At 43.9% G+C, this 25,373-nt stretch overlaps 1 protein-coding gene across 1 annotated transcript in view; it reads right to left on the bottom strand.

Annotated features, from left to right (window-relative positions):
- The window catches only part of LOC137630044 (cilia- and flagella-associated protein 44-like), a 167,625-nt gene extending 142,505 nt beyond the window's left edge, over window positions 1–25,120 (bottom strand). Inside the window, exons 1-4 of the mRNA XM_068361535.1 lie at window positions 24,827–25,120; window positions 24,298–24,443; window positions 7,820–8,154; window positions 7,438–7,568 (exon numbers count right to left, since the gene is read on the bottom strand). Coding sequence (XP_068217636.1) covers window positions 7,438–7,568; window positions 7,820–8,154; window positions 24,298–24,443; window positions 24,827–25,120 — 906 coding nt within the window. The remainder of the gene's footprint in view (window positions 1–7,437; window positions 7,569–7,819; window positions 8,155–24,297; window positions 24,444–24,826) is intronic.
- Window positions 25,121–25,373: the final 253 nt, after the last annotated feature.

The following is a 25,373-nucleotide window of genomic DNA, read 5'->3' as shown; positions in this document are numbered from 1 at the left end:
TCCTCTGCTAGTTTCATAGTTGCTGGCATAGGAAGCCCGGCTTCCCTAGTCCACAACCGAAAGTGGTAGTACAGTTACCGCCACCTTCTCCCTTGTGGTCTAGAAGACATGTCTTAAATCCGGCAATGTCTTATGCTGAGGAATCGTTATTCTTCTGCCACCCAAGACGGCGCCGGCATAAGAAACTATGTTTCCTTGTTTTGCTGCTGACAGTGGGAGGCAGATGTGCCGCCTTCTTTCTATGCAAAAATATAAGACCCTTTCCCTTCCCCTTCTGCCCAGGCCGTCACAACATCTGTGGCCGGTATTCTACAATCTCCCCGCTTGCCGGGCTGATTACGATACCGGCCGGGCTCCTACAAAGGCGGCTAGATTGCCGCTTCGACCTTTCCCCTAATGGAAACAAGGCTCCGGGAAAGGTTGTGCCAGCCATGACGGCTGCCGGTGGGAGACCCATTACAACTTTGAGTATTCTTCAGTCCTCTCTTGGACTGCCATCCACAAACCCTGTAACCGGCAGTGCAGCCGGCAACAGATATTGTGGCTGGATGGAAGCTAGAATGAATACATTCTTTCCCCTTCCATTTGAATCCTCATTTTGGAAAGAAGGCAGTAGAGACAGTAGTCCCTAAAACCCTTATTATTGTACTAAACTATAATAATACGGTAGCCCTTCTATCCATTCTTTCTCTTTCTCTGTCGGCTAGTGCCGCCAGGTACTAGCCTAGCCAGTAGTATGCCGGCAGAACTACAGTATAAGACTATACAGTAGCCAGTATTCCTGCAGTATAGAAATACAACAGTTAGAAAACTACAGTATATAATATACAGTAGTATGATTTTCCAACATATTCTGTGTATCCTTTCACAGTCCATTATTGAGACAGCTAAGCTAATGTTGAAGTGAAGTATTCCTTCAACATTCTGATGTATCCTAGATCATTTGAACATAAAAATCTTTACCCTACAGTATTAATATTCACTTGTGGGAGAGTTAGTGCCAGTATACACTGACTCCAGCTCAACGTACGAGAGCTATTCCACCCTATATTTCCCTAATAAGAAAATTTAAAATATTAATATTGAGGGAAGTCACAGCAATTGCCTGGACAGGAAACACAGATATTTGTCTTTCCTATTTCCTTTCCAGCTTCCTATCCTAAGCTATAATTATAATAGTAATGATTACTATTTACTACATGTGAATAATTATCAGTATGATAAATTACCCCATACTCATTTCGCTCTTCCTTTCCTTACAGGAGGAGGGCAAGGTGAAGTGTGCAGCCCTGTCCTGCAACCACAAAAGTAGGACCTTTTATGGCCACAAGATGTGCAGGTCTCATGCTCCCCGCTGCATCGTATTTGGATCCCTGAGGTACTGGAACCCGTATTTTTAGCATATATCAATAATATAAACAACCTAATACCCATTCACCCTTCTCTCCCTTACAGGAGGAGCTGATAGCGAAGTGTGCAGTTGTGTTCTGCAACCACAAGAGAAAGAACTTTTGTGGGCATACGATGTACGGGCCTTATGCCCCTGCTGCATTGTATCTGGATTCCTGGGGTTCTGGGATCCAAAAGGTCACTCCAATCGCTTGACCTTGCTGACTGATGGCTTTGTAAAAGACATCCCTGACACTATGGAGTCAAGGGATATAGCAAGGGAAACCCAACAAAGTTGAGTATGAGGCTTCCAGAAGAACTTTCAGGGACCTTACCTACCTAACAAATTTTGAAGTGCCTATTGTTCCCTAAGGCTCAATTGAATACGTTTCTGCTTCAGGCACAGGTCCAGCCTCCCTCTATCCAACGGACAGTGGACACGAATATCAACAGGCACTGCCAGGCTTGGACATCCACCAAGATCGGATGCCAGAGGCGTCCATTGACACCAGACAGGACCTACTGCAAGAAGGCCCTGTATAAGGAGTGGTTCAACAACCCATGGAGGAAGAAGGATCCATTTTGACGATGACTGAGGTACCTCAGCTCACTGTGCCGGCATATTTACTTATGCCGTCAACCTCTCCAACCCCAACGCCCCAACTGGCTAGACAGTTCGGCAGCAGTGAAACGCACCTAGAGTTGATCCAGAAGATGCTGACACTGTTCCGGAAGGAACAAGAGAAGAATAAGCAAGATCTCAAAGTGAGGAAAAGAGAAGTACAGGGAAGGAAACGCCCTGGCGCTTCCAGGGGCTCCGCTAAGCCCCCTATAATATCTGTCCTCCCTCACTGTTCCAAACCAACCCCTGGGGGTAGACGGAACACATGCCCAGGTTGAATAGGAAGCTTTACATCTCCTAGAAATTGGGGCCCAATCCCCTTGAAGAGCTTCAATTCTGACCCAGCTTTCAGCGTACCGAGATTGCTTCGAGAGACTACGAGATGAATCTACATCCCGCGAGGAGGCTATACTGAAGGAAGTCATTTTCCTCGAACATGACAAGGCCCAAGCCATCCTTACCAAGACCCAGAAAGGGGCCGGACATAATAACTCCTAAGTCTCAACAGTGAACAAGAAGCATCCAACCGTTATTGCTCCTTCCTCCCTTTGGGGGAAAGTCCTAGACTGTGTCATGAGAGCAGTCAAAGAGGGCAAACCCTGCCCAATCCTAGAGAAATGCAAACCATTATTTCTAGCTATGTCTACCTGCGAGGAGAAGTGGAAAGAGGTACATCTAACCTTCTCCGTCTCAAAGTTGGATCCGGAGATAGCAGGTCAGCAGTTTAACAAGAACCTTTCAAAGTTGCCAAACCATCCCTTGAGAAGGGAACAGGAGACGAAAGACAAGCTTATTGTCTCCCTGTCACGTCAGAACCGCTTAAGAAATGTGTGCAGGCCTTTAGTAATGCCCCACCCTTGTGATGGTTTTGTAGGTTTTTTCTCAGGTCAAAAAAGGATCGGTAGAGACCATGTGTTTGCCGCATCAACGGTGAAACACGAACCCAGAAAACTGATTTCATCATGTATCTGGGGCATAGACCCTTTCCCACAGGAAATGGTCTAAGAGGTCATTACCAAAGCCACCACGGAGAATGGGAACTTGCACCAAAAGTGGGGCATGTCCTCAAAGAGGATATCATCATTAAAACTGCACAATTTCCGACCGTGACCATGATCACGGTGCCTCAAATGGTAGTCCAGCTGTCAACCACCTTCTAGATGGTCTATCATCAGCTGGTAGCCAGTCACTTGTAATATTCCAGGCTTTGAAAGGCACTTGTCCCAAGGATGGAGGAGGACGAGGTCACGGAAATATGTCTTCATAAACCTCTAATCAATGTGAGGTTCCAGGTAGGAGGCAGACTTTCCACTTTCGGGATCGTTGGACCTTCGATCCCTGGGTCCACAGCCAAATTACGAATGGACATGGTTGGAAATGGAACGAAATCCACCCAACCTTTCCAAAATTCTTCCAACACTCCCCCTTATTGGAAGAATATGCCTCAGAACTCTTGAATAAGAAGGTGGTGAGGAAAGTGAAGTCCATCAAAATTCCAGGGAAGGCTGTTTTATGTTCCCAAGAAGGACTCGGACAGACCCAGAGTCATTCTAGACTTGTCTCTACTCAACAAGTTCATCGAGAACAACAAGTTCCGGATACTTACAATGCAACACATAAGGACCCTTTCACCAAAAAAAAGAGCGTATATGGTCTCAATAGACCTGGCAGATGCTTACTGGCAGCTACCAGCCAATCGCCCCCTCTCCTCCTACCTAGAATTCAGGCTACAGAAGACAAAATTTGTCTTCACAGCCATGCCCTTTGGACTAAATATAGCCCCAAAGGTATTCACAAAACTCACGGACACGATCATCCAGCACCTGCGCTCCGAAGGAGTACAGGTAGTAGCATACCTGGACGATTGGCGGGTGCGGGCAGCATCCAAGACTACTTGTCTGCAAGCGGCCGGAAAGGTGATCCAGTTCCTGGAACACCTGGGCCTCAAGATCAGTTGCTAGAAGTCTCGCTTTTCTCCAGCTCACAAGTTTCAGTGGTTGTGAATCCATGGGAACTTGCAGTCACAACCTCTCTCCAGTATATTAAAGAAGGGGAGAAAAATAGCGGTATCTGTCAGGAGGCTAATCTAACACAAGAGGATTTCAAAATGCCAACAGGAAAGAGCACTGGGCTCTCTCCGGTTCGCAATAGTGAAAGACTCGGTGCTAAGAAGCATAGCCAAAGGATGCGGCAGGAGTCTGGAGAAAATACACATCAAACGCTCGAAGAGATCGACTAGATTGACACTGCCCCGATTGCGCACGCTATTGAGGCCGTGGTCAATGAATAAGAACCTAGCAGAGACAATTTTCTTGCAACCACCAAAAGCATCAGTGGCGATACACACGGAAGCCTCCCTGAAAGAACAGGGAGGCCATCAGTATGAAAGGAAAGGGCAAGAAATTGATCATTCCAGTTCAAAAACTTTCACATCAACATCTTAGAGGCTATGACAGTCCTCCTGATGTTGAGGAGACTATCCCCTCGCAGAACAGTCCACATCAGATTGGCTCTCAAGAATGAGGTGATAGTAATATGTCTAATCGACAAGGCTCGAGTTCACCTCACATCAACCACGTGATGTTGGCCATCCTCCGCCTGGCAAGGAAGAGTAGATGGCATTATCAAGCAGTTCACCTTCAAGGGTTCCGCGATGTGATGGCGGATGCTCTATCCAGGCGAAAGTTGATAAAGACAGACTGGTCCCTAGACGCAGACTCATTCTCCTTTATTCTCGATAAAAGTCTCGGAACTGCAGATTGACCTCTTGACAACGAGCGACAACAAGAACGAGTAGCCCCTTACGAGAACCTTAAGCAAAAGCGATAGACGTCATGTCTTTCGACTGGAACGGATGGAATCGAATGTATCTGCTTCCACCAACCAATCTCCTACTAAAAGTCCTCGACAAGCTAGTATCCTGCAAAGGAACAGCTCCTGTAGTGGCCCTCAAATGGCCCAAAAACAATTGGTTTCCTCTAATTCAAGAATTGAAAATGTAGCCGTTTCCTCTGCCGTACCCAGCTTTATCAAATCTGGTGCAGAAGTCGGCGGTTACATTTCATCCCCGAGAACCAACAACCTGCATTTCAGGATTTTTTCGCCCTAACAGCGAACTAAAGTTTGGGATCTCGAAGAATGTGTCCGACTTCATTTTAGAGTACAAGTCAAGTCCAACCAGGAGACAATGTGAATTGTCTTGGAAGAAAGGAGCACCCCTCGTGAAAACAAGGTGACCAACAGAAATTTCAAAAGGTTTCTGTCTCTCTTTCTTCTTTTACCTACTTGAACGAGGCCTGACTTCCACTACGATAACCATGTGTAAGTTGGCATTGACTAGTCCTCTTCTATACGCCTTTGAGATGAACCTCATAAGCAAAACCTTTCATGAGGTACCAAAGCATACACTAGACCCAAGCCGACAACCCCTCTAAAGCCTATTACATGGTTGTTGTTCAAAGTCTTACACTATGCTTCGAACTAAAACAATGAGGATTGTACTCTAAAGGAGCTAATACAGAAAGTCAATTTTCTGTACGCAATAGCCTCAGGAGCTAGAGTTAATGAAATATAGGCCATATTCAGTTCACAGAAGAGGGAGAAATGAATCCTTTCCCGATCCTACTTTTATCACCAAATCGGGCTGCACACCAAAAGGTGGGGTCCTTGGAGAATCTGCCCACTGAAAGAAGATGTCTTTCTATGCCCATTAGGGGGTCTTAAGGTCTATCTTCGTAGAACTTCAGACTTCAAGGAAGGACAGCTTTTCCGAGGGGATACCTCAGGATCAAAAATCTATCCCTAAAATAACTGAGAGCAAAGCTCACCTACTTATTCGCAAAGCGGATCCTGACAGCTCACCCGCAGTTCATGATCCTAAGAAAATTGCTTCTTCACGGAACTTCTTCCAACACTATTCGAAGCAAGAACATAAGATAAGACATGTTGTGGTGGCGGCGGGTAGTTCTAAAGAACCCGTCGTCTAAGCCTGCGACGAACAGTGAACTGCTTTGGGACTTTCCAGTGCATCGGGTGCATGGGTACATTTACCCTCAAGTGTAAATCATAACTATGATTAACACACTATTCCACATAGGTGCATATCTGACCGATAACACCATTGCCGAGTGAACGCTGCGTCACGGTGTCCATGAATTTCCAAAATCTGTACAGATCAGTCAGATTTGGTTTCACATCTCTATTGAGTGGCATCATTTTGATGATATTACATATTTACCCAAAAGGAGAAAATATGGACCCTGATGTGTTTTCAATGCCAGATCATATTCATACCTGATTGTAACTACAATTGATAATTTAGCTACAAGGTAAAATACTGAACGTATTTGCATCTAATTGCTGCTATCTCAGTAACAGACGAATAAAGCATACTAGAGTTTTAATTAAGCCCTAGAAGGGCCCAACTTGAAATCAGAGTACAGATTTCCAAGGGATGAATGGTAATCTCTAAGATTTACCGTCCGTCCCTATGGAGATACAAACTTTGAATCCTTATAGTCGAAGTCAGTACTTTCCCTGCAGGGGGCAGGAAGCCCTAAGCTAGTTCCAAACTTAGTGGATATGACAAATAACGGTAATGTCATATATAAAGGTCAAGGAGACCATATAGGGAACTCATTCAAAGTAAAAGCACTTATACAAACCCACAGATATAGTACTTTCAAGTAATTCTCTGGTAAACTTCCATCAGGACGACATGGCTGAGACAAAAAACAGATTTTGAGCAAGGCGAAAAATCTATTTTTGGGTGATATGGCCATGTCGTCCTGATGGACCCGCCCTCCTTTCTAAAAAGGAGTATACATATATGTAACAAATCCCCACCCAAAACTACTCTATCCACGGCTATCCATGCTTAATTGCAACGAGGAATAGTTCGCCGGGGTGGTACCGGGAGGGGATCCACCAGGTAACCTTGATAACGGCTCCCTTTCAAATTTGCCAACCCCCCCCATGCGAAAACACTATTCAGGGTGAAGATTACCATGTGTTGTATCAAGAAATACGTCCCCTGATATTATGCGATATCCTTAGGAGTTATTTTAACGATACTCGCACCAGGAGTTAGAATTCTGGAGACCCGTGGTCAATTCTCTGGGAGTATCACTGTAGCCAAATATCCCTTAGAAAGCTGCCTAAAGGAACCTTCCATCAGGACAACATGGCCATATCCCCCAAAAATAGATTTTTTGCTTTGCTCAAAATCCATTGTGTGTATATATATATATATATATATATATATATATATATATATATATATATATATATATATATATATATATATATATATATATATATATATATATATATATATATATATATATATATATATATGTGTGCATGCAGACATTTGTTCCTTCTTCAGGCACATATGTATGATTATAAATGAGTTGTTTTGCACTTACAGCATCAGTGGCTAAGCAGTACATGGAGTAGACCCGATCTGGTTTTGTTAAACCAAAACCAATTGTTGATACTTGAACTCTTTGACCCAACGGTCCATTTGTGACTTGCCATACAGAGAGCTCATCCTCCGCTGAAATAAGTAACAAGGGTTTCATATATTGTAATATTCCCCTGGCCTCTGCATAATGATGTAACTGATATTTAAACACCCGAGAGTTAGCTTTGAAATACAATTTTCAATACAGGTATAGCTGCAGTGTAAGAGTAATTTCCAGAAGTTGTAAAATTATTTGGAAAGGCAATTTTGTATTGTATACTTGTAGTATTATCTTACATACGTAAACTTCAAAATATAATAAAGGCACAAGATTAATGGATTACCTGCAATCATAGCAGCAATGATTTTGTCCGGTAAACCTCGCGATAACGACATTCGGTAAACCTGCTCAGGCTTCAGTTGGGGTAAAGATGTTACGAGTAACTGCTCTGGGTAAGTAACAGGTACGTCTTGAGATTTATCTCTATCCTCATCCATGTCGGCTATGTCTTCTACTTCTGGAAAATCTTGCATCAGGAATTTATCTGTTCTTTTGTCTTCATCCTCAGCTGGCCACCTCCATAAAGTCAGCATCAGTTCACCATCTTTGTCTTCATCAAGGTCATCCTTTCTCTTGCTCTCAGGAACAGAGAGGACACCTAGATAGTCACCTTTAGCACTGTATGGAAGATGGTATGAATGTTTTCTTCAGATATATTTTCTATTCAATTTACAGGACACATTTAAAATCTTACTGTCTTTAGAACAAGGATATAAATTCTATAAAATTAGCAAGGAAGATCTCTACTAGACTCATTCTATTCAGGTTCAATTACTATGAAAGTTATAGATATTAACTGCTAATCTTATGCCAGTATGCTCTTTTCAGCCTAAAAATTTTAATTCTCAATATAAAACTAATGACGAAAAGTTAGCAATTTATAAATTGCGTGCAGCAATTGAAGTTAAAATCTTTAAAAACAGACCTGCTAATAAGTTCATTCATAAGTAATGTTGATGTTTCTTCATCATTTCAATTCTATATAGCCTACAATGTGACATTTCTATAGATAAGCTTTCCCTGAGATATTACATGAAAAATAATGCTAATAATCTTCATAAGATTGGCTTAAATAAAGATACTTTCCCATGCAGAAATCAACAGGTTATATATGATTCAAACTTGAGATGTTAGGCTGAGCTACTGTCTTTTCTACAGACAAGGTGATAAAAAATTTTCCAATGTGTAATATTTGTACAGAATTGATAAAGCCTTGGATTTAGAAGGTGTATTTATTTCAAACAATTGATTCAACTCATTTCCTATTTCCTTGTCCAGACAAGCTTGATGTGGACCCTAATTCATTTATTGCTGAAAAAGATTAGAAACACTGGATAAACGGATTTTGAGCGTAGTGAAAAATCTATTTTTGGTTGAAAGAGCCATGTCGTCCTGATGGACCCACCCTCCTTTAGTAAAAGGATGTTAATCCCTCCCTTTTGGTACTGTATCTGTAATACTTACAAAGCTACGGAGAATGGTTTGGTGGCGGATGGCCGAACTATTTACAGTACATTAGGAGAGTCAAGTGGTTTTACCTCTTTAACGACTATCTTATTTTCTTGCCACTTTCCCTCTCGAAGTGAAAGGCTATTCGGGGTGTAAATAGCTATGAGATGTGTCAAGATACGTCCTTACGCGATATCCCTTGGAGAAATTTAAGGGATACTCGCTCCAGGAGTTAGAATTCTGGGTACCTACGGTAAATTCTCTGGGATATATCACTGTAGTCACATATAACTTAGGAAGCTACTAATGAAGGAACTTCCATCAGCACGACATGGCCTAAGCCCAAAAAAGACACTTTAAAACTTCATTGTGCTATGTATAGATAGGGGTCCTGATAAACTATTCAACCAAATATGCATCTGCTGGTACATGTACTTTTGCTGATGCTGCTGGTAACATGGCTCCTATCTAAAGATTTTTAAGGTTTAAAGGCTACTCATGAATGACAGAGGCAAGGGACAGTGACAATCCCTGGCTAGCAGGACAATGTCCTAGAGACTGACCATATATACATATGATCAGTGCCCAAGACCCTTCTCCAGTCAAGCTAGGACCAAGAAGGTCCAGGTGATGGCTGCTGATGACTCAGCAGGTACACCTATAGGCTCCCCAAGAGCCCCCATCCTTATATCACAAGGATGGTAAGGTTGTAGAACCACATGAAACTATCGAGCTTGTGTAAGACTCGACCCCATTCCAGGATGTTTCCACAAGGCCAACACAACCCTTATTAACCATTTTTCTGGACTTCTTCAGCTACTTTTAAAAGTAGCAGTGACAACTCTCTAACAAAGATAACAGAAAGGAGGAGCTTGAAGTCTGCCTTCTACAGGTCGTACAGGACAATGACGACACTCCCTATCACATAAACTCTATGAAGAGACAGTTCAACAAGGTAATATGCCCTTAACGTCTTTCTGAGAATGGAAAGACACTGAAGGCAAAAGGAAGGGCATTGCTCATTCCCTTCATACTTAGCAGCAGCAAAACTTTCCTCTGACAGACCACATCAATATTCAAAGAAAGCCAACCTCCTAAGGATTACGTTGTCGTCATCACAATAGTACACATGCAAGGGAATAAAGAGCAAGCAGGAATGTTGTTTAATGGGAACAAGAATTTTAATATTAGCAGGTTTGCACAGACAACTCTCACGCAGCTACAGTTATCAGGAAACAACTACAAATCCTTCCTTCCTTCTAAAATATCCTGCACACAACAATCTCCCACCACGTTAATCTAAAGGAAAAACCAAAAGATTAAACAGCCTAATGATGCCAGGAATATGTCTGTATTATCTAGTCACTGAAAACAATGGACTCCTCCGTAGTCTGTCGGGTGGATGGAGGGGGGGGGGTGTTACTTGCCAGTAAATACCACCACCTTGTAAATTTTAATAGCGTATCTAGCTTTGATGAAGGCATACTCCTATTATAGGACAAAGGTAGGTATTCTGTAGGAACAAATTCCAGGTTGGATACTTTAACTGGCTTGTTTCAGTTACTAACCAATACCAACATGGCTTCTATCACTTTATCACAAGCACACTGTTCAGTAGTTTCTTCAGGAATCCTCGGTAATATTCATGATAGGTTATGCCTCGTGGAGGAGGTCTCCCTTTGACTGAGGACAGGTGGGCTCGAAACTCCGTATGAAGAGGCAATGCCGACGTAGAGGAAAGCTTAATTCCTTATGGTCTGAAGATGAGGCTCAAGGACAAGCATTGGCCTTTCATCGCCAAGACTGAGAGAACCTTTCCTCCCAAAGGTCAATGCGGAACTCCACTATTACTGGAATAGTGACATCGAGGAGAGAGAGATAACCCTTCTATGACACTAATCACACAAGACAGTCCACTTGGCCTGGGAGACAGAAGCCGAAGATTTACGAAGGTATCCGAACATCCTCTCTGCAACTTTTTGCAGAAAAAGGGACTCTGAGAGAGAAGCTGAATAGTCTCCAGGCTTGACAGCAAAGCTACGGCTTTGTAAAAGATGTTCAAATGTGCTGTTAGAATAGATCGTGTCATTTTGAATTCTCCTCGGAATCTTCGTTGGGAGTTGAAAACAAGTCTGCTGAGTGTGACGAGTCTGCCAGGCAAGACGAGTCTTGCTGGCGAGATGAGTCTTATGGGCAAGCCAAGTCTTATAGAGAGACGAGACTGCCAACGATGAGGCCAGCTCTGAAGAGCAATGCCGGGGAATAGACGAATCTAGTAAGGGCCGGGGTCAGAAAAAATGTCCAAAAATTTATGGTGTCAAATCTTGTGTTAGACTGCAGCATAGAGTCGTTTTATGGATATATATGTGGTCATCGCATATTTTCGCTCTCCGACTAAAATTATAGAAGATATATGAGATTTTCTTGAAAAAAGGCCCAATTTTTGGGGTCCCAATCTAGTAAGGGCCGGGGTCAGAAAAAATGTCCAAAAATTTACGGTGTCAGATTTTGTGTTAGACTGCAGCATAGAGTTGTTTTATGGGTATATATGTGGTCATCGCATATTTTCGCTCTCCGACTAAAATTATAGAAGATATATGAGATTTTCTTGAAAAAAGGCCCTATTTTTGGGGTCCGAATCTAGTGAGGGCCGAGGTCAGAAAAAATGTCCAAAAATTTACGGTGTCAGATTTTGTGTTAGACTGCAGCATAGAGTTGTTTTATGGGTTTATATGTGGTCATCGCATGTTTTCGCTCTCAGACTAAAATTATAGAAGATATATAAGATTTTCTTGAAAAAAGACCCTATTTTTGGGGTACGAATCTAGTAAGGGTCGGGGTCAGAAAAATTGTCCAAAATTTTACGGCATCAGATTTTGTTTTAGACTGCAGCATAGAGTTGTTTTATGGGTATATATGTGGTCATCGCATATTTTCGCTCTCCGACTAAAATTATAAAATATGATATTTTCTTGAAAAAAGGTCCTATTTTTGGGGTCCGAATCTATTAAGGGCCGGAGTCAGAAAAAATGTTCAAAAATTTACGGTGTCAGATTTTGTGTTAGACTGCAGCATAGAGTTGTTTTATGGGTATATATGTGGTCATCGCATATTTTCGCTCTCCGACTAAAATTATAGAAGATATATGAGATTTTCTTGAAGAAAGGCCCTATTTTTGGGTTCCGAATCTGGTAAGGGCCGGGGTCAGAAAAAATGTCCAAAAATTTACGTTGTCAGATTTTGTGTTAGACTGCAGCATAGAGTCGTTTTATGGGTCATAGCATATTTTCGCTCTCCGACTAAAAAACATAAAACAAAGGTTAAATTATTTAATATAACTCCAAACAAAAAGATTTTTAGAGTAAATGAAAATGAAATCAATTAAGCGAAAGCCCAAACTCAAAAAAGGTAGTACCTCACCAAATAACGTCCAAACAGAGTAATAAAGCGAGAGAGAATTTCCAATAGTACAGCCAGCAATGGCGGCAGGAGAAGATCTGAAGGGTTTGGTATAGTTCTACCTGTAGTACCGCGAGGGCGCTAGTGTACACCCTGCACATCTGCAATGGCCGCTAGATTTTGAATTTTCTGCCGGGGCGTCAAGAGACTTTAGCCATTTTGATATAGCCAATTGGGTAAGTTTTATATTTTTTAAAAATGCATTTATGACATGTGACAGCGGTCTCAAAATGGCCGCCTCCAGTGCCGGCTACGCTCCACTAAACACACTTAAATTATACGAATTTAACTGTGAGAAGGGAGCCTTAAAATTATACACAGGAAAGATTAGATACTCAACTTTCCAGAAGCTTAAGATTGCATGATAATATTCAAAAAATGCTACAGATTAAAGGAATGATGGGCCGTAGTAGTATGGAGGGGAGGTCCACCGGGTACCATGATAACGGCTCCCCTTTCGTTCACCACTCTTCCCCCTCGGGGTGAAGATTGCTATGTGTCGTATCAAAAAATACGTCCCCTGATATTATGCGATATCCTTAAAGATATATTAAGGATACTCGCACCAGGAGTTAGAATTCTGGAGACCTATGGTTAATTCTCTGGGAGTATCACTGTAGCAAATATCCCTCAGAAAGCTACCTAAAGGAACCTTCCATCAGGACGACATGGCCGAGCCCAAAAAAGTAACTTAAGATAAATAATACTCATAGAGTTAGGACAGCAGGACAAAAGAAAGTTGATAAAATTAGGAGAAAGTCGAAGTAATATTGAGCAGAAGGAATAGAGGAAAGGGAGAGAAATTTAGATTCGAACTTGGGGAGCAATTTCCCAAAGTTCGAGAGCCCTCTTGCCCGTCATAATTCTTCAACCATATGAAGAAACCACATGACTGCATCAAGGCATTCTCTCATTAAGAGGGGTGAGGGTTAAGGAGAGAACCCTCTTCACACCTCAACAGGTGGGTGGAAGAGAAAGAAGAGAATGCTCTTGTATCTAGGCTGCAGATTCTCTGTCCTTGTCGAGAAGAGATGAGTACTCCGAGCTCATAGGAGGGGATTACCCACTACGGGGAAAACCTCCCTCGAGGATGAGAAAAGGAATTATCCCTAAAAAAGAACATTGGCCAATGCCCGAACTCAGGCTTCGGAAAAGCATCATTGTCCGAGAGTTGAGGAACAAGACCAAGTTCCTGATAAGGGTTGGTCATATATTCCTCTGTGGGGGAGGATTATGCGAATGGAGGGCTGAAAATGCTCGTACAAAGATCCAAGGGAGCATATGCTGACGGAGACGTAGAGCGAGATGCTAACAGCCTCTGGTGTCCTCAGGAGGTCACCCATCCAAGAGATGACTGGACCCTACATTACATAACTTTACTGGTCAGAAGAATCCTTGCGACTAAGTTGCTATAGCCAAATTCAACCCCTTAGCATCAAGGATATAAAAGAGGGAATAACACCACGGGGTTATGTCCCCCAAAGCAGGTATGAAGGGCTGAGGAGCAGCTCCATGGAATCGGCCTGAGAACCATGACAGAGATCCGATAAGTTCTTGAACTTGTGGAGAGAAGAGAAGCAAATAACCCCACAGGATTATGTTCACAAGATTCGTTGTGACTCACCAGAGAAAGGCAGTGGAGGCAAGTGGTTGGAAGACTTCTGTTGCAGCAATCACTGTGTAGAACTATGTGTGAATAGGTGTGAGCACATACACAACTAACGCAGATCTTATCAATGAAGATTTCAGCTTGTAAGGTAACCATATATAGTACAATAAAGTGACGCAAGGGAAGAGGTAGCAAGCGGAAGCAGCAACTCAGTCCTTGAAGCACAGGGCACGTAAGCCACTCAGTAGTAAAAAAGAAGTACTGGTGGTGGTCGTGGAGCAAAGAAAAACGTTCATGAGGGATGAACGTTTGTGAACGTCGGTGACTACTAGAGAGCCAATGAAGCCTACCAATCATATACGCGGGCTCGAAGCTCGGAGAAAAAAATGAAATCCTTGGAAACCGAAAACCCTGCTTATGTGAAAACAAGTTCCAAGAGGCAAGTGGGGTATTAAGTGGCAAGCTTAACACTTGCGTTTTGCCTCGCCCATCGAAGGAGAGTGCTGGGTTTGGCTCCAAGAAGGGAATTTGTGCTAAACTCCAACTGCAGGTAGTAAAACTCGAAGAGACCGGGGGATGACAATCGATGTTGTCTCGATGAGGATACTCTTCGATGACCAGAGCAGGAGGCGAGTCTCACCGGGAAGAAATATGTGCTTGTTTGAAGTGAGGGGCTCAGCCAGAGCAGATTGTCAGGAAGAGCAACTTCACCTCAGAAGAAAAGGCAGCTAGAATAAAACGTGAGGTACTGGAAGTGGTTACTGGAGTGATGATTACAAGCTGGCAAACAGCGAGCTGGAGAGTGATGATCACGGGCTGGTGAACGTAGAGCTGGCAAGTGACAATCACAAGCTAGTGAAGTGAGTTGGCAAATGGCAAGCTGGAGAACAGCAAGTTGGAGAGTGACGATCAAGAGCCAGCAAACAGCGAGCTGGCTAGTGATGATCACAAGTTGGCAAATAGCAAGTGTTGTCAGGTACATGAGGACAATAGGCCAGACTTTTCAGTGTATGTGTAGGCAAAGGAAAATGAACCGTAACCAGAGAGAAGGCTCCAATGTAGTACTGCCTAGCCAGTCAAAGGACCCAATAACTCTCTCGTGGTAGTATCTCAATGGATGGCTGGTGCCCAGGCCAACCTATGGCACTGTCCAATCTAGACAGACTTTCCTCTTGAGAAGTTGGAGCACATAAAAGCAAATCCAACATATGCCCACATTCAGTATCTTGATGATAGAGAATCATCTGCCTCACTTTAATATTTGGTTCCATGTCCAGTTGGATATGCTCTGATCTTAAGTATAGAATGATGCACTATGTTAGAGTAAACCCAACAACAAAAGTTAGGGATAGTGAGGATACTCAGTATGATCATAAAGGGATTTTGACGAAGGAAAAATCTATTTCTGGGGAGAGACCTGTGGCGCCCGGCGAAAAGTCCTTCTTGTATACCTTTTCTGATAAAAACCTTCCAATTATACCAGAGAAAGATAAAAGCATGGAATGCTGAGGTTACAACCCTCGCGCGAGCACCTTTTGGGTGTCGTGTATAAAGCAAAGGCGCGTGAAATCCACTATTCACAGGTTGTCTTCCATTTAGTTAATTCCTTCGCCAAAGGGATGGGCCGATACAGAGGCCCTAGACACATCCCCATCGCCGCACCACCCACGCCACGACGCGAGCGCCATCTGAACAACATCCTTCTGTATTGACCATGATGGCTTGGAAAGGAAAGGGTGGGATCGTGTAAAATAAGGGGAAGGGTTTCGCCGGGCGCCACAGGTCTCTCCCCAGAAATAGATTTTTCCTTCGTCAAAATCCCTTTTCTGGGTCGAACCTGTGGCGCCGGGCGAAAATGTACCAGAGAATGCCTTCCAAGCCCAACAATAACTACTAATTTAATAAGGGGAGAGAAACAACACCATGTAAAGAAAATCATATATAATTCAGGTAAGTAGGCATAAAATATAAACTAGCCACAGGGCATAGTGATAACAAGGAAACCTCTGAGTATCAGAGGAAAACATGCAACAAAACTGACATGGCTAAGAATATCCCAACTTAATAACAAGGGAAAACAATAATAGTTACAATCATATTAACCTACTGTAATATGTAATACACTTAGGGCTAACGAACCACCAAGGAAGCGGCGTCGTGGTGCGAGTGGCGGGTAGGAGGGAGAAGAGAAGAGATGGATGAAAGGAAGAACAAAAGATCAATGGGGAGAGATAAGGCTCCCAGCTGCAACCGTTGGATATTTAAGAGCCTGTAAGTTCTTTAGATAGTGGCGTTTGAAGACCATAGGAGATTTCCAACCCGTGTACTTTTTAAGGTTATCAAAGTCCATATTCTGGAAATAGTTGATGGAGGTAGCTATCGATCGGATATCATGAGCATGGGGAAATGAACCCGGATTGGCTTGTTTAATGAAGTATAGGATCTGTTGCCTAATGCCACGTATGGAAATGGTACCTCCTTGTTCTCTGATAAACAAGGGGCCAGACGATTGGGTAGCAGTCCTGGCTAAAAAGGCCCTGAGAGTGGTGACCGGACATAGAGAAGTATCTTGGAGAAGAGGAATAATCTTCCAAGGGGACCACCTATTTTGGGGGTCCTCGTTCTTAGCTAGGAACGCCCTGTCTGGTGAAAGAAGTACCTCACCTGAAGGGAGGAAATCCATGTTCTCTGAGTTTCGTGAGAGAGCTGCTAGTTCTGAGATTCTGGAACCCGAGGCCAAAGCTGTTAGAAATAAAGTCTTCCTAAGAAGAGTGATATAAGAGCAGGATTCGTTGTCCGTGTCGGAGGCCAGTTTGAGGACATCATTTAGAGACCAAGAGACCTTTTGAGGACGGACCGAAGGTCGAAGCCTAGCACATGCTTTTGGAATAGATGAGAAATAAGACTCCGCCAGGTTAATGTTAAACCCAACCAGGAAGACTTTCCTCAGAGCTGACTTAATGGTGGTTATAGTGCTAGCTGCTAGGCCTTTGTCAAAAATGGACCTAAAGAAGGAGATGGCTAAATTAGGAGTCATAACCGAATGGTCTGAAGTCCTTAAGAAATCCGCTAGTTTCTTAACCGCCGAATCATATTGGCGAATCGTTGAGTCCCTTTTGTCTGATTCTATAAAGAGGACATTATCTGGGTCGATGTTTGCGTCCCTACGTGCCGCAAACTTCATGAAATCCACAAAGTTAGGGTTTTGGCTATCCTTGAGGAATCTGACACAGTCCGTGTTTGGACCACCTGGGTCAGTTTGGGGAATGGGATCCGGAAGGGACGGAGTTTCAACTCGAGGAGGAGAGGAAACCAACTGCTCTTTGGCCAGTGAGGTGCCACTAAAGCTACTACCCCGTTGAAGGAGCGGAGTTTGTGCAAGACTTTCAGTAGAAGATTCACTGGAGGGAATAAGAAGATCTTCTGCCAATGGTTCCAATCCAGGGTTAATGCGTCCATGGCATAAGCCTGAGGGTCCAGGTTCGGTGTCACATAACACGGGAGTTTGTGATTGAGTCGGGTCGCGAATAGATCTACCTGGAGACCTGGAACCAGCCTGAGTATCCACCGGAAGGAGTGCATGTCCAGGGACCACTCCGATTCCAGTGGGCTCGTCCTGGATAATGCGTCTGCTATCACATTCTGGACTCCTGCTAGGTGAGTTGCTGACAGGAACCAGTCTTTGTCGGCTGCCAAGGTGAAGATAGTGACTAGGATCTGATTCAGGTTGGGTGATTTGGACCCCCCCCTGTTGAGGCAGTGGACTACGGCCGTACTGTCTGAGACTACTCTGATGTGGGTCGACCTCGGAGGGGAGATTCTCTTCAGGGTCAAGAACACCGCCATGGCTTCGAGAACATTGATATGGAACTGTCTCATGGCGGGTGACCAAGAGCCCTGACACATCTGATGTTGGGAGTAACCCCCCCAACCACTCAGAGACGCGTCGGTATGAATTGTCACTTGTGGAGAGGGGAACTGTAGAGGAACTGACTTGGAGAGGTTCCTCCGATCGGACCATGGTCGTAGTCTCATTTTCAAGACAGAGGGGATCTTCGAGGTCTTGTCTCTTAAAGGTATTGTCGCCCTCTTTCTCCAAACTCGATTGATGTCTTTGAGTTTGGCTTTTAATAGGAGATCGGTCAGTGAGGCAAACTGGAGTAGGCCGAGGACTCGTTCTAAAGCTCTTCTGGACACCTGTTTGTGTTTGAGAAAGTTCCTGACCTTGGAAGCTATCTCCCTCACCTTCTTGGGAGGAAGGGAGAGCTTGTGCTTTGAGAGGTCCCAACGGATGCCTAACCATTCGAAGAGGCTCGATGGTTGTAGGCGGGACTTCCGGAGGTTGACTTGGAAGCCCAGTTTGGAGAGAAAATGGAGTACCTTCGACGTAGCTCTTTTGCATTCCTGGTGCGACTGGGCCCAAATGAGCCAATCGTCCAGATAGGCGACGATTTGTATCCCTTGGTGTCTGAGTTGCTCGAGCACCGTCTCCCCCAGTTTCGTGAATACCCTGGGGGCAATGCTGAGACCGAAGGGCATGACTTTGAATGCGAAGGCTCTCTTGCCGAGACGGAAGCCTAGATAAGGAGAGAAGTTTCGAGCTACTGGGACATGATAATAGGCGTCGGTAAGATCGATAGAGGTGGTGACGGCCCCACGGGGAAGTAAGGTCCGTACCTGAGAGATAGTCAGCATACGGAACTTGTCGCAAAGGATGTAAGAGTTGAGCTTCGACAAGTCCAGAACTACCCTCAACGCCGACGAGTCTTTCTTCGGGACTGTAAACAGGCGGCCTTGGAACTTCAGGGATCGAACCCGCTTGATTGCTCTCTTCTTGAGTAACTCCGCAGTGTACTCTTCCAGGATGGGAGTGGGTCTCTGGAAGAAGGTCACCGGTGGAGGAGGGGATCCCTGTGACCATTTCCAACCCAAGCCCCTTGATATTATGCTGTGAGCCCATGGACTGAAGGTCCAATGATCCCGGAAGTGATAAAGTCTCCCTCCTACCGGCATCACATCATTGGGAGGGAGTGAACTTAGGGCCCCTCCCTCCACGGGAACCCCTTGCTCTGGGCCCGCCGCGTTGGCGGAACTGTCCTCTACCTCTGGAACTCCCTCTTTGGTATCCACGAAAGGAACCGGAGGGTTCGTAGGCAGGGTTGTATGCAGGTGAGGGCATCCAAGAGGGGTTGGGCTGTGTACCAGGGGGAGCAGCGAGGTAGACTACCTGCTGAGGAGGCGCCTGTTGTCGAGAAGTCGAGGCCGCGGAAGGCTGTGGGGACGAGGTACCCCGGGCCGCTTTGTAAGGACTAAACCTCAGCTTCTTCTTGAAGAATGTGTGTCTCTGGGGTTCGAACCTCTTTTTGGCTGAGAGACCCCACCTTACCTGCAAATTCTGGTTTGCCCTCGCTGCGTCCTGAAGAACCTTATCCACCTCGGTCTGAGGGAAGAGGGTCTTACCCCAGCAGGAGGAAGCTATCAGTCTGTTCGGCTCATGCCTGATGGTGGCCTCCGACAGAACGAACTTCCTGCAACTAACCCGTGCTGACCAGAAGTCATGGAGATCTATTTGGTAGGATAGCAGCTGGTTCTTTGTGGCGACTCTGAACAGCGTTTCCTCTGGGTAAAGAGATGCAAGGGACTCCATGGAGGTGATGGATTGGAGGGACCTAGCAAGTCTAGTACGGGTCTCGAACTCAGTTTTGAGAAGACTCTCTATTAATCTGGGAAGCTTCTCAGAGAAAAGAGTAGAGGCACAGTCCGGGTCTAGTTTCCCCACCGTGAAGGTAGAGGCCGCAGCATCCCAGGCTGCCGAGGAACCCGGAATAAGCAAAGAGGTGGGGTCCGTCTCCTTGAGAGCCGGCATGGAAGAGCCTTCTTTGATGGCCTGTATAGTCAGCTCTGTGACTTTGTCTATGAGCGGCAAAGAGATGGAGGCCGCTGTCGTAAAAATAGTGTAGGAACCCTTGTGAGGGGTGAGCTTTGAGTTAATACACCCCCACTCTGATAGTGTTCTGGCCCAGATAGCCTGGGCCTGCTCTTTTGGAAATATGACCGTTTCCTTCGGTACCTTGTCCATACGGACCAATGCATGTTCCTTTAACCGTACAAAACCATTGAACGGGAATGCTAGGCCAGGGGGATAGAACTCCAGGTCCTCTAGAGGGCGGGTGCCCATGCCCTCCAGAGTTAGGGAGCCATCTACGAATGGAGCATGCAAAGCAAACCGCCAAGGATTGTTTTTATCGAAGGGCGGCAGCTTCGATGCGTCTGGGGCAGAAGGGGGAGGGAACTGAGTTCCGGCGCGGATCAGAGTAGCCATCATATCCTTAATCTCTGTTATTGCACCAGAGTGATGTTGAACTTGATCCCTGACCAATCCTTTGATCAGTTGGATGGGGAGGAGATCAGCCCAGGGTACCTGAAAGTCACCCGTTGGTTTTTTCTTGGATTTGGTAGACTTAGACTTCTTAGGAGTAGTGGTTTTACGAGGAGCAATATGAATATCAGGAGCTGTCGAGGGTCCGGGGACCGGTGACGTTGATACTGGCAAAGCTGAAGTCTTATAAGTTCGAAGTGGCTTCACCTTGGGTCGTACGGAGGCAGAGGGATCCCGAGGAGAAGCCTTAGAGTTATCAAAACCTAGAAAGGAAGAGGTAGAAGAGGGAGTAGGAGAGAAAAGGGTTTCCACCAACTCGGCACCACTTACCTGCTCGTCCCTGGGTTCTACGTCTATATCCAGACCAGCCATGTCCATTGGTACGAGGGTTTCGTCCTCCACGGAAATGGTAGCCCTGACTTCTTCAATTAAAGGGGCAGCAAGGTCAGGAGAGACTGCAGCAGTAGTCGAGCCTGGGAAGAGACGGGAGGCCATATCCCCATCGAGGAGATAGGGAGCGCCAGACGGGGCATTCCCGCCAAAGCCCGACACCCACGGCCGAAGAGTAGCCCTTGCTGACCGAAGAGAGACATCATCGGCCTGTAAGATTTGCAGTGATTAGTGATGGAGGAGGGGGTTTGCCCTCCTAAATATACTGTGTATATCATATTCATGTCTATATTAGTGTCTGCCAACGAGAAATAAGGAACAAAGGGAAAACCCACTTACATCATCATTCAGCAGAACTGACGACAACTCGTAACAGAACGAGCACAAATCCGGGAACCACACTGGGTATTGGGCCTGTCCCGGTTCCTGGATAAAGGGAATGGAGCAGTGGGCATGAGACCGGCAGAGGTCATGCCCAACGGGGTCGCTGAACGAGGCAGAGCATCCTTCAGCAGTACAACGGGCCTTCTGTAAAAGAAAGGAGACATGAGTCTGGTGATGCTTGAAACTCTGATAAGGGATAAAAACCTATTATTTTAGAGTTCTGGCACTCACTGAATTACCTAAGCACCCATATTGCCTTGACCAAACAACTAACTATTAACTTTAAGTTGATACTGCCCCATACCATTGTTGGCACTTTAAAATTCAATTGTCTGTATATTTGTAATGCACCCAATTCTGTTAATGACATAAGGATAATAAGCTTAAAGTAATCCGCCGACCTCCAAGGGTCGGGGAAGCAGTGACATGCCCTTAAAATAAATACAAACACCAGCCTTAGCTAAAGGCAAGGCAAATATAAGTGTGAAGTGTATGGGCGACCTCCGGTGAAGCCGGAGCTCCGGTGAGGCCGGATCGTAATGAAATGTCCTGAATAAAGGAGCCTTAGCTAATTAGCTAAGGCAACTTTAAGTGTTAAGTGTTTGGGCGACCTCCGGTGACGCCGGAGGATAATGAGATGCCCTGAATAATTCAATTGTGGCTAATAATTCAATTGTGAAAGATAAAAAGCTAAGTCGTAGCTAAAGACTAAAGCTTAGATTATAGTAAAGCGTATTTACGATCTCCGGTGAGGCCGGAGGGAGAAGAAAGGTCCTGAATAATTATTGTGAATAACAACACAGTTGTAATAACAAAGGCTATTGTGGATATGGCCGTGGCCTGAGACCGAAGTAAGGGCCACCGGAGGGTCTTATCTAAACAATATGAAGCCCGTCCCATGTAGTAAACAATATAAATATAACAATAGAACGAAAGTTATTGGGAATCCCTCGTGGCGGAGTATAACTCAAGGCGGAGTGGATAACGTTCATAACTACTCCCGAGCCGTAACGGGGAGAGGGCGAAACACGGACCAAAATAACGCTAACAATTGAAAAGTCACGAAAAAATAAATAACTCGTAAGTTATCATCCACCCAGAGGGGGAGAGGTGAGGGAGGGAGAACCCGCTGACCGCACAAAACGGAAAACGGGAAATCCGCTCCCCCACCGGAGCTAAGAAAGAAAACGAGAGAAAGGGGTAACTCGTGACTGCGAACAGAAAACGGGGACCCCAATCTCTCGCTCTCTTGGACACAAAAACAGGACTAAAAATCACAAAACACTATTATAAACGTATAAAATAAAAATGTACATCCATATAATACTACGATCGAAGAATAGCATCCGTTAAAACTTAAAATAAATAGCACTGTTCCTTTAACCGAGTCGAGTGACGAACGCCTCGGGCGGTTACTAAACAAAAACAAAGCTAAATCGCTATCTCGATCGTAGGCTGGACTTACTTGCAAAAAGTACCATGAGCAAAAAAAATAAAAATAAAAATAATAACGGTTCTAAAGGCATAAGGCCAGGGACTTAACCAAGAACCTAAGTGACAGAGTACTAAACGGGCAGATAAAGATGAATTCCCCAACAAGTGAACAAACAATGGCCGCCATGAACGGCCAGACGGGGATAATAAAACAGACTATACTGGATATAAAACACAAGCCCGGTACAATAAAATACTGTCAAAACAAACTATGGTACTTAACATTGGAATGTGTGAAGATGGAGCTTCGGACATGACAAAATAAATCCACGATAGATAAAAAAGACCGAGAGCACAACGAAAACATTCAACACTTTTGAATTCCAAAAAGAAGGATGATGTTCAGATGGCGCTCGCGTCGTGGCGTGGGTGGTGCGGCGATGGGGATGTGTCTAGGGCCTCTGTATCGGCCCATCCCTTTGGCGAAGGAATTAACTAAATGGAAGACAACCTGTGAATAGTGGATTTCACGCGCCTTTGCTTTATACACGACACCCAAAAGGTGCTCGCGCGAGGGTTGTAACCTCAGCATTCCATGCTTTTATCTTTCTCTGGTATAATTGGAAGGTTTTTATCAGAAAAGGTATACAAGAAGGACTTTTCGCCCGGCGCCACAGGTTCGACCCAGAAATAATAAGAGAAAGTTTTTTTGCTCGACTTGACATATGGTGACATACAGATATTATTATTATTATTATTATTAAATGCTAAGCTACAACCATAGTTGGAAAAACAGGATGCTATAAGCCCAGGGGCCCCAACAGGGAAAATAGCCCAGTGAGGAAAGGAAATAAGGAAATAAGGAAAAATAAAATATTTTAGGAATAGTAACAATATTCAAATAAATATTTCCTATTTAAACTATAAAAACTTTAAGAGAACAAGAGGAAGAGGAACTAGATAGAAAAGTGTGCCCGAGTGTACCCTCAAGCAAGAGAACTCTAACCCAAGGCAGTGTAAGACCATGGTACAGAGGCTATGGCACTACCAAAGAATAGAGAACAATGGTTTGATTTTTTATTTTAGAGTGTCCTTCTCCTAGAAGAGCTGCTTACCATAGCTAAAGTCTCTCTTTTACCCTTACCAAGAGGAAAGTAGCCACTGAAGAATTACAGTGCAGTAGTTAACCCCTTGGGTGAAGAAGAATTGTCTAGTAATGGAGGGGATGACTGATTACATCTTTATAACTATTCTCATTGAGCCTTATCGATTATGTAAATTAATACGTATGACTGATTATTTTTGTATCAAAATTCTTGTATTGCCTCAATTTATATCATCAGTTTTTTTCTACATTATTGTTGTTATTATTATAAGAATGTTATGTTAATCTTATTTGAGTAATTATTCATTATCTGAATTAACCCTTAGAGAGCCATTTTACTTCTGGTTTTCTGCTCTCTTCAGCGCCCTTAAACATTTATATCAATGAGAGGGGAGAATATGACAAATAATTTTTGAACAACTATTTCTTTATGTTGCACTGGATTAAACTATTTAATATTATCCATTGTTACAGATATGTGTGGTATAGTTAGTATAATGAAGCCGCTGATTCAAAAATTGTATTAATTTCATAACAAACTACAAGGCTGACCTGAATTCAATATGATAAATGGTGTGGCCTGACATCAGTGTTTGAGTGGGAGAGTCCCTCACTAAAGGCCACTTCCGCCACATAAGGTAACTCATGCCACCTGCCTTCTTGCCGCCCACAACTACAGTTCTTCCGCTTGGGCTCATCTGTTTAGGTGAACGAAAGAACATTTACCTTTCCATTCATAAATATTTAATTCCTTTATTATTAATCTGTAATAATTTTAGGATGATATTTTCTGATAATACATTTCACCTGTATCTATAAACAAATAAATTATTAAATTTTGAAGGCATAATGAGGACCTATTATTACTATTACTATCATCTATAATGTTTCCACCCAATGGCAGGTTCCATGATTATCAATTTTCCCACTGAAATTAGTATTGTAGCGCTGATTACTTAAAGTCACATAGGAAAAGTGATCATCAAATAGACAGAGAATCAAAGTAATTTTGGCTAGCAAGTGAGAAACATCAAAACACACACATTTTCATGATATGTCAAGAGAAATCGAGGAAACTCACCTCTAAGGTATCGAGACTCACTAAAGGTGAAAACCTCATAAATTGAGAAGTTTCTTGGTAATCTTCAAATGACTTGACTTTTGACATCTCTTTTGTAGCTCCAGAAGTTCCTGAGGGTTCCTCGTCCTTTTCTCTAGCATGCTGATGTGTTGCAGACGAGCTACGAGGATTTCTAACAGGTGTTGTGACTAAACCACTTCTAGCTGCCCATATTACGTTTGTACTTGTAGCCCTGATGGCCCCCACTGGCCATGGACCAACCAACACGCCTCTAGTTTCATGTGTAAGGATCATCAATGGAGATTTTGAATGTCATTAATAATCACTGCATAATTTCCAATTCAATCAATAATCCGGTGTTTTTGGTTTCACCAATCAAGAGAGCAAAAAGCTATATAAAGAGTAGTTATTAAATGCTGAAAATTATCTCACAGATATAAACAAACCATTAACTAGAATTGTTTAAGGCATCATAGTATTTAGGTTACTATAAAAACTCAACAAAAAAGGGATTTTGACGAAGGAAAAATCTATTTCTGGGAAGAGG

Source organism: Palaemon carinicauda, chromosome 38 (genome assembly GCF_036898095.1).
Source record: "Palaemon carinicauda isolate YSFRI2023 chromosome 38, ASM3689809v2, whole genome shotgun sequence".
NCBI lineage: Eukaryota > Metazoa > Arthropoda > Malacostraca > Decapoda > Palaemonidae > Palaemon > Palaemon carinicauda.
Note: the sequence above shows the minus strand (reverse complement) of the source record. Positions and strands in the feature narration are given on the sequence as shown.